Consider the following 19,730-nt stretch of genomic DNA (forward strand, 5'->3'; position numbering starts at 1 on the left):
CTGCATCAGAAATGCATTCTAGGTGCCACAAAGAGAAAGACCAAGCAACAGTGGCTTAAACAAATAAGAGTTTATTTTTCTCACATGAACACCATCCAGAAGTAAGTGCCTGATGACACTGGATCAGCTGTTCAGCCATACCATACCATTAGGATCCTAAGCTCTTTCTTTCACTCCACCTTCTTTTGTGCATTGGTTATTGTGTTAAATGCTTATTTCCTAATGCCAAGATGGCTACTGTAACACCAGAATTAAGTCCATGTTCAAAGCAGGAAGAAGGGAAAGACTGACGTGAAATTCCATCTTTCCCCTTCAATCAGGAAAGCAATAGCTTGTCCAGAAATTCCCCAAGAAAACTTTTACTTCTTAGATCTCATTGGTAGGAATTTGGTCACATAGCCTGCCTAACAGCCAAGGGAGCAGGGAATGCTAGGAATAGGAGTACCATTATTGTTGAGGCCTGTCATCTCATTTTCCAGCACTGAATACAGTGTCACCACAAGAAAAAAAGGCGGGGGGTAGAATCCCATTATGAAAGGGAAGGGGGCAATGGATAATGAGCAGGCAACTAGAAATTCCTCTATCTCCTCCCAATCACTATTTAACTGGATCCATTCTCTACTTCTCATTTTCATTCTATATTTCTTCTCGATTTTTTTTCATTTATCTTCTCTTCCTAGTACTTCCCCTTGAAAAATGAACTTTCAAACATTTTTGTTAACATTTTATCTTCTACCCAGAGTCAAATAATATTACAACAGCTGGTACTGTCTCCTCTCTCGACATGTGAGGAAACCTGAAATCCAGCAAGAGGAAGTGACTTGCCCAAATTTGCCCATCGATTTAGAGGCATACCCAAGAATAAAACATAACTCCACTGAACATCAGTACTGATACTAAATATCAGAATAAATGGTACATATTTGTCCACTTCATTCTGATGGTTCCTCTTGCCCATACCTTGGCCATTTAAATATAAAGTTCTCCACAAGGATTCATCAATTCAGTTGTTTATTTCTGGAAACTTCTCTAAGAGGAAAGATCATGAGAATTGTATTTCCCCCTTTTTTAATTTTTTATTTGCTCTCTAAATATGAAGGAAGGAGAAACCAGGGTAAGAAGTCATTGTCTTCATCGGAAATCATTACACCATATGAACCATGAGTCTGAATTTATAAAGATGCCATCTCCAACACATCTGCCAAGAAACAATAGGAAAATGTCTATTTAGATGCATTATGTTTGTCTTTGATTTTGTGGGGAAATATCTTAGAAAATCCATGTTAGAAGTAACACAAACATAAAATACCCTGATGAAGTTATATCTCTTCCTTGCACTGGAAAGACAAATCAAAAGACAGATCACCCAGAATAGAAGTCAAAGAGGAAGTCAGTCAGAAGTTATAACTGACCTTGATCATGAAGGGTAAGATTCAGAAAAAAAAGATATGCAGAAGACCCTGTCATAAGCCAAAAAAGGAAGGCTGAAATATGAATGAGTTTTCAGGGGCTCACAAGCAGGTCAATATGGGGGAATGAGTTGAGGCACCGTGTTAAGAACACATGCTCTGAAGGGAGTCAGACCTGAGTCTGCATCAATCCTCCCACTTAGCAGTTCTGCGATCCCACGCAACTTACTCCTCTACGCCTTACTTTCTAAACTGTAAAGTCATGATAATATTAATAATTATTTCATGGGATTGTCATGAGGATAAAATGAAGCAAGGCATGTGACGTGCTTAGCCTAGCCCTCACATACTGTAAGTGCTCAAAAACATGAAAGAAAAAAACTATCAGTCAGAGCAAAAGATTAAAGTAATGGATTCTTAGGTTTAAAAAAGTAGGTTATGGTGAGTTGGGACCTCTTTGACTATAAGGCTGAAAGTGTAATCAAAAGGAAACCACTAAAAATTTATTACCTGGACATAATACAGACTGGAATCAGTTGAGACAATAGGAATGGAAATAAGGTGCTGGATGGAAGAGCTATTAAGAAATATAACTGCCCTTGATTTAGGATCTCTATTTCTTGGCTACACCACTAGAGTAATCAATAAAACTGACTGCTGTCCTACCAGTGAGTAGGAATAAAATGTGATGGTTGGATAGTCGAGAAAACAGTTTTGTCATGATTTGAGGAATATACTAGAAATGCATAAATAGAGAATTCAGAAACTTTGGCTACTCTTTGTGTTGGGAAATATGTGCATCCATTCAATAAATTCTTACTGAATACTTATTACGGCAGAATACTAAGCCCTAAGAAATGTTTATTATAACATCTCATCCAACTGAAGATCACTTATGTGGAACCTCAGAATTCTTAAAAATCATTAAAAACCATTCTTAAAAACCATTAAAAAACAAAAGAAGAGGAAAGAAATCTTGTCCTTTTTCAGGCCCTCGTTCATAGCATATTTGCTCATTTTTACACAGAAGTTTACCATGCCTGAGTATCTGCATTTGTAGCTACAGCCAGTTCAAGTACAAAATTAGAAACGGTAATTAGAGGACTAAGACTACAGAGGCAAACATTAATGATGGGTGAAGCAGACAGCTGGTGAAGAACTACAAAGAAAAACTCTACAAAGCACAGGAGTCTGTGGTCAAATTTATAGGACACAAATCCCCTCAAAAGGCCCCAAAGGTATCATTGTGCTGTTCAACATGATAACCCAAATTCACAAGGGAGATTAAGATAGTATTTGATAGCTTTCCGAAACTTTGGAGGTAAAGCTAAACACAAAAATTCTATCACAGACGCCAGTATAGAACATGGTTGACAAGTTTTGCTAAAAAGGGGAGACAAGAAATGGAAACGCAATTGGCATGGAAAATGGAGTCATGAATTTTTTTTTCTTTTGTTTTGTTTTTTGGAAGGGAGACGTAACAGCACGTTTTCAGGCTGTCGAGAATGAGCCAGGAAAGCGGTAAAAATTGATGATGCCTAGCGAGAAGGAGGAAACAGTGGATTGTGTCCTGAGTAAGGGAGAGGAGGTGATACCTGCAGCTCAGGGGAAGGGCCGACTCTCCGCAAGAGCAGAGGGCTCATCTGCAACAAGGGCGGGGAGGTGGAGCATGTGAGGGTGGTCTGTGGGGAGAGGCAGTGGGGGGAATAGTGGGGCTCCTCTGAGCAGCATTAAGAGCCCCCCAATATTCAGGTCCTGTTATGAAATGGATCATGTGCTTTTTCTTGCCAAGTCTAGCCCTACATGTGCAGGTCCAAGAGAAAGAGAATTGGATAGAACTGAAGTTTCAGCTTTGCCATAAAAGTAAATGTAGAAGGGATACATTTTAAATGCTGCAAATCAGCAACAGCCAGATTCGTGAATCTCAACTGCTCTGTTTCAAGAGCTACTACTCATTCCTTCAATGAAGATTTCCAAATGCTTCCCAGGAATAGCCCGTCACTGAGCATGCAAAATAAACCAAGCAGCTCTTTCCCAGCAATGACAGACGAGCTAATCCTACACACTGCTTAAGGAGTTACCTTCTTCCAGAAAGGATTTGCATGGTAGCAGCTTGGTAGCCTTTGAGTAGATTAAGGTTGGAATTCATCTCAGTGATTCTGTAATTCTGGAAAGAACCCATTTAAAATATACTTTGAACTCCACAATGCTTGATTTAAATGTTTTTAAAAATATACACTCAATAGAATATGCCTTTTTTTAATGTGGATCTAACGATACAATTTCGACACAAGTAATACAGAAATAGTAAAACTCCTTTTAGGAACTTAGGGGCAGAATCATGGAACTTCATTTCTCAATAAATGAAATTAACCTGAATGCCCACTCCTCCTGCGTATAACAGAAAACTTAATGTGCCTCCAGGTAATCCAATCACTTCTGTTTTCTTCTTACTTTTTTCCCTTCAGTATCTTTTGGGTTGATATTTTGCCTGAGTCAAAGCTCTCCGCCTCCAATGTCTCCTCTCCTCTCCAGAAGTGGAATCTATACTGGGCCATGTTTTTTGTGTCATCTAGCCTCCGGTGGGAGGGGCATCTGGCTTTTGGTCCTTTTGTCCACTGCTGGATCGTTCACACAGGAAACCACGCCACGCATGCTTGGTACCTGGTTCTCCATTCCTGTCATCTCTGTTGTGGAGACATCTGCTCCCCCACACTCTTCCGCAGTTTGCCTCACACGGGTCAGTCTGCAGCTTCCTCTCCCCCCTTATGAGACCTCTCTGAGTCGGCTGGCTCATTCCCTCCTACTTCTCTCCCCTCTGGGGAGTGCCGTCAATTTCAGGACACCCTTCCATTCCACTCCAGGATTTCATAAAATAAGAGAGTGTAAAAAGGAGTGCTCAGGTCTTTATCCTTAAACACATCTCTGTTTTATTCTACGGTGGTTAAACTATGTGGTGGGGGTGAAGAAGGTCCACTGAAGTTTGTAATCTCTTTACTCACCAAGGGTATAATTTCCTACTACTTTTTGATCTTCCCTCCAGATTATTTGGTCCCAGCCCAGAGGAATGGAGGTTCTGTCCAATCCATTTCCTCCTTCTTCTGATGAATCTTTGTATCTTTGGGAGGCAGGAAAATTACCTCACCATATTAAGTCAAGGTTCTACCAGAGAAAAAGAAGCAATAGGATATGTATTTTTTTATTTTTATATATTTCTCATTCTATATATATATATATACACATACATACATATGGTGATTTTTATGTTCATATTATTTTCATATATGCTCATATATATGTATGTGTATATGCATATACATGTATAGATTGGTAGATATAGATATATAGTAAGATTTATTTCAATGAATTGGCTTACTCGGTTGTGGGGTCTGTCTGGTCAAGTCTGAAATCCATCTGGCTAGAAACGCTTGGGAAGGAACTGACGCTGTAGTCCATAGAGACTTCCTCAGAGAAACCTCAATTTCAGCTCTTAAAGTCTTCAACTGATTAGATGAGGCCCACCCACATTATCAAGGGTAATTTCCTTTCCTTAAAGTGATTGCAGATGTTAATCCCATTTACAAAATGCCTTCACAGTAATGCCTAGATTAGTACTGGAATGAAAAACTGGGTACTAGAGCCTCGCCAAGTTAACACGAACAACTAACCATCACATAGGCATTCTCACTCTGTGGTTTATGTATAAATTTTATGTTCTAAGTTCTCCACACAAATCAGCCTGTGGAGCTTAAAGGAAAAGGAATATTCTCTCCTCAAAATTCTGGCTCTTGCAGGAACGCCCTTGGTGGCTCAGTCAGTTGAACATCTCACTCTTGGTCTCTGCTTGGGTCACAATATCAGGGTCATGGGATCAAGCCTCAAGACCAGCTCTGCACTCAGCACTGAGTCTGCTTGAGATTCTTTCTCTCCCTCTTCTGCCCCTCCTGCCATGATCTCTCTCTCTCTCTCTCTCTCTCTCAAATAAATAAATTAAAGTTTAAAGAAAAATTTTTGGCTTTTGCAATGGAAATCCAGGCTTTCAATAATAATGCTTCAACTAAAAGTTTATAAGTTAATTCCAGTAGTCATGTATTTCTTGGTTCTCAGCTATACTTCTCAACATTTCCTTGGCGATTTGGGGTCTTTTCTGATTCCATACAAATTTTAGGATTCTTTGTTCCAGCACTTTGAAAAATGTCATTGGAATTTTGATCGGGATGGCATTGAAGGTATAGATTGCTCTGGGTAGCATAGACATTTTAATAATGTTTATTCTTCCGATCCATGAGCATGGAATATTTTTCCATCTTTTTGTGTCTTCTTCAATTTCTTTCATGAGTGTTCTGTAGTTCCTAGAGTATAGATCCTTTACCTCTTTGGTTAGGTTTATTCCGAGGTATCTTATGGTTTTTGGTGCTATTGTAAATGGAATCGTTTCTTTAATTTCTCTTTCTACAGTTGCGTTGTTAGTGTATAAGAAAGCAACTGATTTCTGTGCATTGATTTTGTATATACACCTGCCACATTACTGAATCTGTATGAGTTCTAGTAATTTGGGGGTGGAGTCTTTTGGGTTTTCCACATAAAGTATCATGTCGTCTGCGAAAAGAGAGTTTGACTTCTTCTTTGCCAATTTGAATACCTTTTATTTCTTTTTGTTGTCTGATTGCTGTTGCTAAGACTTCTAGTACTATGTTGAACAATAGTGGCGAGAGCGGGCATTCTTGATGTGTTCCTGATCTTAAGGGAAAGGCTCTCAGCTTTTCCCCATTGAGGATGATATTCATTGTGGGTTTTTCATAGATGGATTTTATGAACTTAAGGAATGTTCCCTCTATCCCTATACTCTGGAGAATTTTAATCAGGAAAGGATGTTGTATTTTGTCAAATGCTTTTTCTGCATCAATTGAGAGGACCATCTGGTTTTCTCCCTCCTCTTATTAATGTGTTCTATCACATTGATTGATTTGCGAATGTTGAACCACCCTTGCATCCCGGGGATAAATCCCACTTGGTCGTGGTGGATGATCCTTTTAATGTATTGTTGGATCCTATTAGCTAGGATTTTGTTGAGGATTTTGGAATCCATATTCATCAGGGATATCGGTCTGAAATTCTCCTTTTTGATGGGGTCTTCGCCTGGTTTGGGGATTAAGGTAATGCTGGCCTCATAGAATGAGTTTAATGTTTCCCTTCTGTTTCTATTTTTTGAAACAGCTTCAGTAGAATAGGTATTATTTCTTCTTTGAATGTTTGGTAGAATTCCCCAGGGAATCCATCAGGCCCTGGACTCTTGTTTTTTGGGAGGTTTTGGATCACTGCTTCAATCTCGTTACTGGTTATTGGCCTATTCAGGTTGTCAATTTCTTCCTGTTTCAGTCTTGGCAGCTTATAGGTTTCCAGGGAGGCCCTCATTTCATCCAGATTGCTCAGTTTATTGGCATATAGTTGTTGATAATAATTTCTAATAATTGTTTCTATTTCCTTGGTGTTAGTCATGATCTCTCCACTTTCATTCATAATTTTATTAATTTGGGTCCTTTCTCTTTTCTTTCGATAAGTCTGGCCAGTGGTTTATCGATATTAATTCTTTCAAAGAACCAACTTCTAGTTTTGCTGATCTGATCTACTGTGTTTCTGGTTTCTAATTCATTGATTTCTGCTCTAATTTTAATTATTTCTCTTCTAATGCATGGCTTAGGCATCGTTTGTTGCTTTTTCTCTCGTTCTTTAAGGTGTAGAGTTAGTTGGTGAATTCGGGATTTTTCTATTTTTCTTTGAGTGAGGCTTGGATGGCTATGTATTTCCCCCTTAGGACCGCCTTTGCAGTATCCCATAGGTTTTGGACCAATGTGTTTTCGTTCTCATTGATTTCCATGAATTGTTTAAGTTCTTCTTTGATTTCTTGGTTGACCCAAACATTCTGGAGCAGAGTGGTCTTTAGCTTCTAAGTGTTTGAATTTCTGCCAAATTTTTTCTTGTGATTGAGTTCCAGTTTTAGAGCATTGTGGTCTGATAATATGCAGGGAATAATCTCAATCTTTTGGTATCGGTTGAGACCTGATTTGTGACCCAGTATATGGTCTATTCTGGAGAAAGTTCCATGTGTGCTCGAGAAGAATGACTATTCTGTTGTTTTAGGGTGGAATGTTCTGTAAATATCTGTGAGGTCCATCTGGTCCAATGTATCATTCAAAGCTCTTGTTTCCTTGTTGATTTTCTGCTTAGATGATCTGTCCATTGCTGAGAGTGAAGTATTGAGGTCTCCTACAATTAACGTATTGTTATCAATAGGACTCTTTATTTTGGTTAACAGTTGGCTTATATAGATGGCTGCTCCCATGTTGGGGGCATAGATATTTACAATTGTTAGATCTTCTTGTTGGATAGACCCTTTAAGAATGATATAGTGTCCTTCTGTGTCTCTAACTACAGACTTTAGTTTAAAATCTAATTTGCCTGATATAAGAATTGCTACCCCAGCTTTCTTTTGAGGTCCGCTGGCATGGAAGATAGATCTCCATCCCTTCACTTTCAGTCTGGATGTATCTTTAGGTTCATAATGAGTCTCTTGTAGACAGCATATGGATGGGTCCTGTCCTTTTATCCAATCTGCAACCCTGTGCTGTTTTATGGGAGCATTTAGGCCATTCACGTTGAGAGTGATTATTGAAAGATATGAATTAATTGTCATCATGTTGCCTGTGAAGACGTTGTTTTTATAGACTGTCCCTGTAAATTTCTGTTGTAGATCACTCTTGGGGTCTTTCTCCTTTTATAGAACCCCCCTTAATATTTCTTGCAGGGCCGGCTTAGTGGTCACATATTCTTTCAACTTCTGCCGGTCGTGGAAGGTCTGCATCTCTCCACCCATTCTAAATGAAAGCCTTGCCGGATAAAGTATTCTTGGCTGCATGTTCTTCTCATTTAGTACCCTGAATATGTCTTGCCAGGCCTTTCTGGCTTGCCAGGTCTCTGTGGATAGGTCTGATGTTATTCTGATGTTCCTCCCTCTGTACGTACGGAATCTCTTCCCTCTAACTGCCCTTAAGATGGTTTCCTTGGTTCTAAGATTTGCAAGTTTTACTATTACATGCCAGGGTGTTGGCCTGTTTTCCTTGACCTTGGGAGGGGCCCCGTCTGCCTCTAGGATGCGAATGTTTGTTTCATTCCCCAGATTAGGGAAGTTCTCAGCTACGATTTGCTGAAATCCATCTTCTAGCCCTCTCTTTCTCCACTCCCTCCAGGATTCCAATGATTCTGACATTGGAACGCTTCATGGTGTCACTTATTTCTCTGATTCTATTTTTATGGATTCTGAGTTGTTTTTCCCTGGCCTCCTCTTTTCCCTTTTTATCTATTATATTGTCTTCCATGTCGCTTATTCTCTCTTCTGCCTCAGTTACCCTGGCTGTTAGATTATCTAGATTAGATTGGATCTCACTGATAGCATTTTTAAATTCTGCCAATTCACCTTTTATTTCTGCCCTTAGAGACTCTATGTTGCCATTAATTGATTTCTCCATTCTAACCATTGTCTTCATAATTGCTAGCCTGAATTCCTTCTCCGACATCTTGGTTATATCTGCATCCATTTGCAAATCTGCAGCATAAGTCATAATCTCTGAGTCTTTTCTGTTTTGGGGGCTCCTCCTCCTAATCATTCTGTTTATGGGTGTTTGAGGGAATGTATAGAGTCGAAATTATTGACCAGAACCCAAGCAAGATGCACCTGTTTTCTTGGGACCTTAGGGTTGCTGGCCTCTTGTTTTCCCAGCCTGTCTTCTGCGGGAGGGGCCTGCCATGCTGTGACTCAGGCAACCCTGTTTGGGCGGAGTTGCCCTGCGCCCCTGTGGTGGGGGATGGGCTCAGCAGGAATCAGTTTTGGGGGCTTTTGTTCTCTGGCGCCTTTCCCTGGTGGCTTTCCGCGTCTTTTCCACAAGTCAGAGCAGAAGAGACCGTTCCCAACCCTCTGCCTCAGAGCAGAGAGACCTCAGTCTGTTCTTCAGTGAGCTCTCCAGGCCACACCGTCTCCGTTTCTGTCCATGCTGCTATAAACTGCGGCAGCCTGGGTTGTGCGCCCCTCCGCAGCGCTCCCCAGTCCTGCCTCCAGGTCAGGGCACGTCTCTGCCCTTTGTGCTTCTAAAACCACTAGCCGCTCCCAGTTTGCCTGCGTGACCCCACAGCTCTGATTTCCGCCCTGGGGGCTGCAGTTCGCAGGTGCGATTCCGCGGCTCCGGGTTTCCACCCCAGGGACTGCCATAAAGTCCTTTCCCGACGCCACTGGTCTACGAGTCTGTGCCCCGTCCGCAGCGCACGAGGCTGTCGCTCACCAGCGGTGTAGGATCCCCATGGCCAGGCACCCTCCCACTGCTGTTTATCCTCCGATATCTGCCCGCAGGATCACGGCTCTCAGCTTCGTACCTCAAAACCAACCACCTGCGATATTCTGTTTGTAGAGATCCAGATCTTCTTACATCTCAGGCTGGTTTCGTGGGTGCTCAGAGTGGTCTGGTAGATATCCAGCTCAATTCCAGGGACCAGTTGAAATAGGGTCCCCTATTCCTCTGCCATCTTTCCCCCCTCCGTATGGGAAGTTATTTTTAACGGCATGTACTCCTAGGCTAATGATATAGGGAGGATATGAGTGAAATAGGGCATGAACTATTAAGCTGGTGAGAATGAGTAGATAATGCTAATGAAAATTCAGTCCATCTCCAGTTAATTCAATTCACCACATATCACTCATTCTCATTCATTCATTTATGCATTCATTCATTCATAAGTATTGATTGCTATCTTATACTACCTAAGCACAGGAATATGACCATTATTTGAGACACAGTCTCTCTGCCCCCAGAATGCTGACAGAAGAGACATATGTGGACAACAACTACAACATAGTGCAAAAGGAGGCTGTTGAAATGGGATATGTACAGGATGCTAAGAAAACAAAGAAGAGGTATACAGTCCAGCCTAGAGAAGAAATAGAAGCTTTCAGAGGAAGGTGATAGGTGAATCCTAAAGAAAGTATAGGATATTGGCAGGTAAATAAGGAAATCACACTGCCTATTTACTGCCATTTTGTCAGTAGGAAACAGCAATGTGCATGACACATTTGGAGACTGCAAACAGTCTGTCCTTGGGTCAGTTCTGTGTGAGACCTTAAGTCAGACTGGAATAGGGAGAGGCAACGATAAAGTCATAATTCTTTGTTGTTGTTGGAAGCATGGTTTGTTTGTTTTAGTGGGAGAATGGTATTTTATTTTTTATTCAAGTGTAATTAACATACAGTGTTATATTACTGTCAGGTGTACAATATAATGATTCAACAATTCTATATATTACTCAGTGCTCATCATGACAAGTGTAATTTTTTTTTTTTTTTTAGAAAGAGAACACACATGTGTGGGGGGCGGGGAGAAAGGGCAGAGGGAGAGAGAGAAACCCAAGCAGGCTCCACGCCCAGCACAGAGCCTCAATCTCATGACCTCGAGATCATGACCTGAGCCGAAATCAAGAGTCACATGCTTAACTGACTGAGCCACCCAGGTGCCCCACGATAAGTGCGCTCTTAATCCTCTCCACCTAGAGAAAGGCATAATTCCTGGGAAACTAAGTTTAATTTATCCGGAGCAGTGTAAGTTATGAAAAAAATCATAATAAAATATTTAAAATGAGAAACTGGGCTGAGGCAATATCACTAAGAGCTGTTGAGTACCTGGATTTTGTCAGGTCAAATGAACTTTCTTTTTGGCTATTTTTTCAACTTTATTGAGGTATAGACAATTGAATTTTTTTCAAGATTTTTTGTGTGTGTACAGAGTGCACACATCTCAAATGCTCAAATTTGAAGTCTAAACTGTCCTTTTAAATAATACCTCCTTTTTTTTTTTTAAGATTTTATTTATTTATTTGACAGAGAGGGAGACAGCGAGAGAGGGAACACAAGCAGGGGGAGTGGGAGAGGGAGAAGCAGGCTTCCCGCCGAGCAGGGAGCCCGATGCGGGGCTCGATCCCAGGACCCCGGGATCATGACCTGAGCTGAAGGCAGACACTTAACCGACTAAACCACCCAGGCGCCCCAAATAATACTTCCTTTTAAACATCTGTTTTGTTATTCATAGATTCATGGAACTAGTTCAAGAGGCCTGAAAATGTTTTGTGGCTGATTCTTTTACTTTTGGCAAAATATACTTAAATTATCTATCCAATTTTTCAGAACCTCCAGAGACCGTCTTAGTAACCCAATCCATTGTTTAATAATCCTTATAGCTAAGAAATTATTCTTTCTAACTACCATGAATGCCCTCCCTGGCATTAGTGGGCATAACAAGGTGCAGCCGCTTTCCCAATTGTCAAAACAACAGCAATCCAGAGACACAACAGCTGCGCTGGTCCCTCTGTTTGGCAATGTCCCTCTACTTCTAAAATCTCTTAAAATCTATTGGAAAGTCTCTACTAGAAGATGAGTAGCCACTGAGTATTAATTAATCGATTGCCTGTTCTGAAATTGAGCTCATGTGTTAGTAGTCTGCAGGCATGGAGTGCTTTCCCATTGATTCTTCAACAATGCCGAGTCCTGGGTTTTTCAACCTGGGCACTACTGTCATTAGGACGGATAAATCTTTGTTTGAGGGAGCCTTCCTATGCATTGTGAGATGTTTACCAGCATCCCTGGACTCTACCTATTAGCAGCACCCCCCCCAGTCATGACAATAAAAAATGTCTCCAGACTTTACCATTTGATCCCTGGGGTACAAGGAAAACTCATTCCTATTTGAGACCCACTGACCTTATACTACCTTGTTTCAAAAGGTCTAAAGAGAGCTAACTACTATTACAAACGAGATTTTTTTTTTACAAACGAGATTTTTTTAATCTATAGCTAAGAAACCAAATTTTCACACATTTGAACTGCTTGTAAATAACCTCAGATTATTTTTTTATTATTAAAGCAGTACTCGCTTTTAAAAAACAAGTCCAAATTTTCTTGAAGATATAAACTGCAGAGTAAAATCTCCCCTATTCCTGAAATTACTGGTCCCATTTCCCAAAGACAACCACTGTTGATGGTTTGTTGTGAATACATCAGCATTTTATAAACACAAGTATTTTATAGCCTTTATTTTATATAAATAAGATCAAACAATACAGACTACTGTTCAATGTACATATGTGAATATATAGTTCTGAAATTGCCCCATGTATCTAACAATCCTCTGCTGAGACTGATATTTTTGTTTTGTTTTTAAATATCTTAAATAGTGGGACACCTGGGTGGCTCAGTCAGTTAAGCGTCTGCCTTAGGCTCAGGTCATGATCCCGGGGACTTGGGATCAAGTCCCACACTGGGCTCCTTGCTCAGCGGGGAGCCTGCTTCTCCTTCTGCCTCCCACTCCCCCCTGTTTGTGCGCATGCGCGTGCTCGCTCTCCCTCTCTCTGACAAATAAATAAATCTTTAAAAAATATATCTTAAATAGTTATTGGCAGTCATCATTTAAGATAGAAATTATCTTTTAAAATAAATGGACTGGGGGTACCCGGGTGTCTCAGTCGATTAAGCATCTGCCTTCAGCTCAGGTCATGATCTCAAGGTCCTGGGATTGAGCCCCATGTCAGACTCCCTGCTCAGTGGGGGTCTGCTTCTCCCTCTCACTCTCCCTTTCTCTCTTTCAAATAAATTAATAAAATCTTTAAAAAAATAAAATATTAAAATAAAATAAAAGGACTGAATGTAGGGAAAGTTTGTCTTTGTGTGTGCATGTGCATGCATGTGCGTGCACGCGTGTTTATTTTACTTCCTAACAAAGTATTCAGTAAACTACCTCTATACTTTTGATGCTGTAATTATCTAAGAAAATAGAATATTGCATATTTTCCAGAGGTCGTAAAAAGGATTTCAAATGCGGGAAATAAGTTATAGAATCCAATGACACTCTTACCTTAGTGCTTACACGAGTCATAGCTGAACAGAAACACAATAAACATTTTAATGAAATGTACCAATTACACTCACCTGCTTTATTTTAAATTTAACTGAACAGAAATGCCCTTAAGGCATTGACTTCAGAGCAACCATATTAAAATGTTCCATATTAACATTTAAGGTTGTTTCACAATAAGGGTTATAATTTCCCTGAGCTGGCATTTTCATGAGTTCCCTAGACACAATTGTAAGTGCTTGTGCATTTATGTCAAGGTCTGTCAAAAAGTAAAAGCTAAGTTTTATTCCATTGATGATAAACCACTAGGAACTTTGCCTCCAAAAAATGTTTATTATTAAGACTTTAGTCCCAAGAGGGAAGAAAAGGGTTATTTTAGTAAGGTTTGTTTGTGCAGACTCACCTTGGTGCCAACTTTCCATCTCCAGTGACAAGAGTTGTTCTCCTCCTTGTATGGAAGGTGGAAGAAGACACCTTCACAAAGGGAAATTTTTGCCCTGCTTTCAGGCTGATAAGGGAGGGCAGAGAGCCCTCCCTATGTTTGTTTGTTTTTAACTGTCTTCAGTTTAAAATAATACTTGGGCCAAAGTGGCATATTTTGGGGTCGCATAATATGATCCCCTTCAACTGCAAAATTATCCGATAACCATCATGTACTGTCCCCTTACTCTATCATTCTGTTTCTGAACAATGAAGCCCTAAAGCTATTTGGTGATCAGAGAAAGGTATTCTTCTGTGCTGAGCGAGACAAAGGAGCTGTGGTAGCCCAGAGAGGAATTTTGGGGCCAAGCTGGGGTGAGGAGGTGTCCACGGAGGCAGCTGGTGTCTGGTACCATGTATCAGGTTTCTAACAGGGCAAGGAGAGTGCTCATATAGGAAAAATGCCCATTACCAGGACTCAGAACTGAATGGGGGTGAGGAGGGCAACCATGCAGGAAGAGGATCTGTCAAGATAATAACTATATTAAGGATATCAGAAAGCAGTTTCTCATTGTCAGAGGAGGGAGTTAGAGCTACGTAAAGGGAAAAAACCAGACTGAATCTTCTGGTGTTGGCTGGGAATTGGAATCCCCTATACAAAATGCTTATTAATTACAAAAGCTAACTTTATAGTGGAGGAGTTTTGGAGACATCACCCTAACCAAGTGACCAAAATGATCATCATCAGTAATGGGACAAATCAAAATTTTGCATAACCTAACAGGCTGAAATGAACATCACTTCTGTGAATTTCTTGCCAAAGGTGCATAATCGAAATCTAATTTTGATGAAATATCATACAACCAAAATTTAGGGACATTCTACAAAATATTTAACTTGCAATCTTCAAAAGTGTTGAGGTCATAAAAGGTAAAGACAGACTAAGAAACTACGGATCAAAGGAAACTAAAGAAATGTGACAATTAAATGCAAGGATTATGAACTAGATTCTTTTACTATGAAGGACTTTTGAGCAATATGTGAAACATGAATGGGTTCTGAGGTTGAAATGGTAGTAAGGCATCAATGTTAATTTCTTATTTTGATGGTTCTAGCTTGGTTATGTAGGAGAATGTCCTTGCTTATAGAAAAAACACAACCAAAGTTTTTAGGTGTGATGGAGCATCTGATCAGGAACTTATTCTCAAATGATTTGGGGGGGAATCATTCTTTATACTATATTTGAAACTTTAAGTTTGATACCATCTCAAAATAAAGTTATTTTTAAAATACCACTATTTAAGACTTTAAATATATCTTTGAATCATAATGTTATAAAAACGTGGAACTAATTTCATGGCACAATCATTGAAGAGCTGTATCTGCTTCTAAAGATAAACTTAAAAGATAGGACATAAGAGCATAATATCCATAAAAATAAGTTACTCCAGAAGAATTTTCAAAACGGCAGCATGAAAACACAGGCAGGTATGTCTACTTAAAACATCTTCAAACAGTAACTGTGGCTGAAGGCTGACAATTCATCAAGGAATTTTTCTGAAACCCTTGATTTTTATTTTTTTAAGTAAGCTGCACACCCAATGTGGGGCTCGAACACATGAGCCTGAGATCAAGAGTCTCATGCTCTACCGACTGACCCAGCCAGGCACCCCTGAAACCCTTAAATTTTAAATTTTGTTCTTAAGAAATTAATAAAGATATCAAAAGTCAGTATCAACACAGATTAACCTTATTTTATGTACACTTGAAGTCTCTGAAATGTATGATGTTCTACCAGTGACATCCAGTGGTACACAAATCCTTTGACTTCATTTTAATCAGTTTGTTGAAAAAATATTGATAATTTTAAAATAATTTCACAAGTGAAGGTACTATTTACAACATAGCTCATTATTACATAGATTTAACCATTTCCTTCAACAAATGATGTGCTCTGAAAAACTAAGTACAGTCAAAACCTGACATAGCTAGATTTCTTCTCTATAAAAATGTCACTTGCCCTGTTATTAAATGTCCTGCTGCATCTTATAAAGAAAATAGCCACTTTTATTCTTTTCATGTCTTGATGACAGATTACAAATACATTTTTACAAATTAAATGCTATTGACAGTTCAAACTATTCTGATCTTATTTCTTATAATTGACAATATTCAAGAAAGTTCCAAACAGGTTACAAACTTGATAAGGATAATAAGCAACAGAATTACATTTGGAGTCTCCAGTAATCTTTAAAGTTTATATAAATCTGAGGTTTTAAAGTGGCATAATTAACTTATATCCACACAAAAACCTGCATGTGGATGTTTATAGCAACTTTATTCATAATTGCCAAAATTTGGGTGCAACCAAGATGTCCTTCTGTGGGTACATTCAGACAATGGAATATTATTCAGTACTAAAAAGAAATTAGTTATTAAGCCATAAAAAGATATAGAGGACCCCTAAATGCATGTTACTAAGTGAAAGAAGCCCATCTGAAAAGGGCAGGAACTTTATTTCATTCAATGCCATTTGCACAAAATCTTGCACAAAGCCTCACACATTGGAGCTATCCAATCTGTGAGTGAACAGGTGCATGTACTTTCCTGATGGTCTCTATGTCTTCTTCCTCTAGTACCAGATCAACCTTGATTCTGAGTGAGAACTCAATAAATTCCTGATTTTTAAAATGATTGGCTGAGAGGTTTTTGAAAGAGAAGAAAGGAACTGAGTTCAACTCTAAAGTACGGCAGACATTGCATAGAAAAAGAAGGATTGGTTGCGGGAGCAGGGGGGACGCCACCACCACCCCCACCAACCCTGCTCCCTCAACCAACCACAGGGGGATGGTTATCTGTGACGTTCCACGTGGGAAACAACATGAGAAAAGACAAAGAAAGGAGAATCCTGGCATCTTCTGGGAACATGGAAAAGAATGTCCCAATAGCACGGAGGTTCTTGGAAAAGAGTTGGCCTCGGGCTAGTGAGCAAGGTGGGGCTCCCACATAGAGAGCTGTACCTGCCAGAATGAGAGTACCTGTTTTAGGATACTGGGAGAAAACCACTTTTTGAAATGTTTTTATATTAACCTTCTCTCCTCATTCTTCATCAGTGGTTCCTGGGAGCGGGCAGGATGTCAAGTGTTCCCTCGGCTATTTCCCCTGTGGGAATATCACCAAGTGCCTGCCTCAGCTACTTCACTGCAACGGAGTGGACGACTGTGGCAACCAGGCAGATGAGGACAACTGCGGTGAGTGAAGCCCCTGCCCGTAGTCACCGCAGGACCCGGGGCGGATGCAGCGAAGGTGAAGTCGCTGAGACATCTCGTAAGGAGGAAAGGGGAAAGAGAAAACTAAGTTGAAATACAAAATAGATGTCACTTAGGGAAATCTTCCATTTCTTTTATTAGCTTAAAGCATCCATTCTTTTCAATGTGTTAGTCTCACGGCCAATATTTCAGGAAAGTGGTGATTGTGCACATAGTTTTTTATCCCGCAAACCGGTCCAGTTAGCCTCCTACCGGCAGAAGCGTCTTACCGTCTTACCCTTCTGCAGGTAAGGGTGTAGAAACTGAGAATATGGGCTCTGGAGCCAGACTGCTGGGTTTGAACCTGGATACAACGATAACCAATGATGTAGTCTTGCGAATGTGTTTTAGCCTCTTTTTGCTTCCTTTTTCTCATGTTAGGAAAGGGTTTGGAAATTGACCCTTTGAATTTGGGAAGATTATATGTAAGAGATTAGAAGAAAGAGGCATACAGCAGGTGCTAGTTAAGTGTTAACAGCTATTGCCCTTTCTTATCTTTTGCTGACTACCGTTCTGAAGGACAAATGAGACCTCCTAGAAAAGAACAAACAATTAAGTCCAGCCTACCTATTACTTAACCAACAATCATTATTTATAATCTCATAAAGCCAACAAGTAGGGCTTCCGGCCAGCTAGAATATCTGGAAAACTTGGCTTTCAGTTAGAATTTTGTTCAAATTTCTGAAACCTCAAAAACACAAATGTATAAAAGAACTTCAGTGGCCTGGATTTGACTCACTAGGAAAATGAGCTTTGGTTAATAATGTAAATATAATAAGATTTCTCACTCATGGAGAAACAAGGTACTATTTTTGGAGGACAAAAACATGCATGACAATTTGAAGTGCTGCCTAAATAATACACTGAGGAGGACTTGATGTCTTCACTCCCTAAAGTATTAGAGACTTTTTAAGGCACCACTTTGAAGGAGTTAACACTTCAATGTTTGGAACATTGTCTCTAGGTGGTGGAGGTTAACTCAAAAACACTTTCTAAACTGGTGAGCTTAAGCTAAAATTGCCTTTGATTTGGATGGCTATACATATGTGTTTTCTTCTTTAAAAATATTTTTAAATATATATAAATATATATGTGAATATAATATATAAATACATATTAGATATACGTATACATAAATATAAATTTTTATATGTAATATAAAAATATATATTCTATCTTGTTAAAATACCTGAATACTGAACAAATTTAAAAAAAAAGAAGAAGAAAAGAAAACAGTGTTCTGCCCACTGCCAGCCACTCTCAAGTTGCAAGCAGTTCAGATAGAGGGAGTGGCTTCAGGGCTTCCCACCAATGGAAATGTTGGTCAGAAGCAGGAAAAAACTTGGTGGGACAGGAAATTTGCCACCAAAATTAGTTTCTCAGCGAAAAAAAAAAGCTTGGGAGCTCCTGCTTGAGTGCTAAATTTAAAGAAACCAAGTAACAAAAGTAACAATCCTCACCGTGATAATACTCAGTTACTCAAGTTTCTCAGGATTTACCATCCAGCAAATTCAGATGGAGGTACTATGACATTAGAGTGTGGAGATCAGGCTCGGGAGATCTGGACTTCAGTTCTGGCTATGAAGAAGGTAAAAATGGCTGTTTTCTGCTCTGTGAAATGAGAATAATAAAAGTATCTGTGACCACCCAGTCTTCAAAAGATTCAGTGAGATCCTGTATCTAAGATCCTCAGCCCAGTACTTGACACGTAATTAGCATTCAGTAAATGTTAACTTGTGTATCAGCGAGCTGTTATTATTACAAACTTAGTGACATAAGAAGTAATCATCTGGGCGCCTGGGGGGCTCAGTTGGTTAGGCGACTGCCTTCAGCTCAGGTCATGATCCTGGAGTCCCTGGATCGAGTCCCGCATCGGGCTCCCTGCTCGGCAGGGAGTCTGCTTCTCCCTCTGACCCTCCCCCCTCTCGTGCTCTATCTCATTCTCTCTCTCTCAAATAAATAAATAAATAAATAAAATCTTTAAAAAAAAAAAAAAAGAAGTAATCATCTATTTCGCTGGCCATTCGGTGGGTCAACAACTCAGCTCAGTTGGACTTTCTCAGGCATCTGCGGTTATCTGTGGATCAGCTTTGTCGTCATGCCTGTGATAACTAGAGTGACTCAGTTCCAGAGTGATCCTCCTACAGGTTAAGCCAAGCTTGTTCTCGCAGTAGAGACATGGCACCCAGGAGTGAACTGGAAGCATACAAGGCCTCTTGACTCCTAGGCTCAAAAATGGCGCACTCGCCCCACGTCCTTGCCAAAGCGAGTCACAAGGTCGGCCCTGTTTCAAGGGGTCAAATGGGCCCCTACCCCTGCTAAGAGGGGCTGTAAAGGCACACTGCCAGGGGCTTGGGCAGAGGGAGGGCAGTGACTGCAACCTCTTCTGCAAATTCTACCACAGGTGCTATTATCATTGCTTTTCCCACAAGCATTGGTATTAACTCTCAGTGACTCAGAGTCCCCACCTGGTGACTTTAGGAAGTCCTGTTAGTTAAACAATTTAAATATCTCTAGGAACAACCATGGTTTGTCTATTTACTTATTGAAATAGCATATTTGAAGGAATTATATTTTTCCATATGCTTGCTTTTGTAGTTATATGTTTATACAAGTAGATGTGTGTGTGCATGTGTGTGGGTTGGTGG

General features: G+C 40.0%; 1 protein-coding gene across 1 annotated transcript in view; it reads left to right on the forward strand.

Annotated features, from left to right (window-relative positions):
- RXFP1 (relaxin family peptide receptor 1) overlaps positions 1-19,730 on the forward strand; it is a 100,046-nt gene that overhangs the window by 19,208 nt on the left and 61,108 nt on the right. Inside the window, exon 2 of the mRNA XM_045880228.2 lies at positions 16,888-17,025. Coding sequence (XP_045736184.1) covers positions 16,888-17,025 — 138 coding nt within the window. The remainder of the gene's footprint in view (positions 1-16,887; positions 17,026-19,730) is intronic.

Source organism: Mirounga angustirostris, unplaced genomic scaffold (assembly GCF_029215605.1).
Source record: "Mirounga angustirostris isolate CCGP_5_RB_7025 unplaced genomic scaffold, mMirAng1.0.hap1 SCAF_2, whole genome shotgun sequence".
Lineage (NCBI taxonomy): Eukaryota > Metazoa > Chordata > Mammalia > Carnivora > Phocidae > Mirounga > Mirounga angustirostris.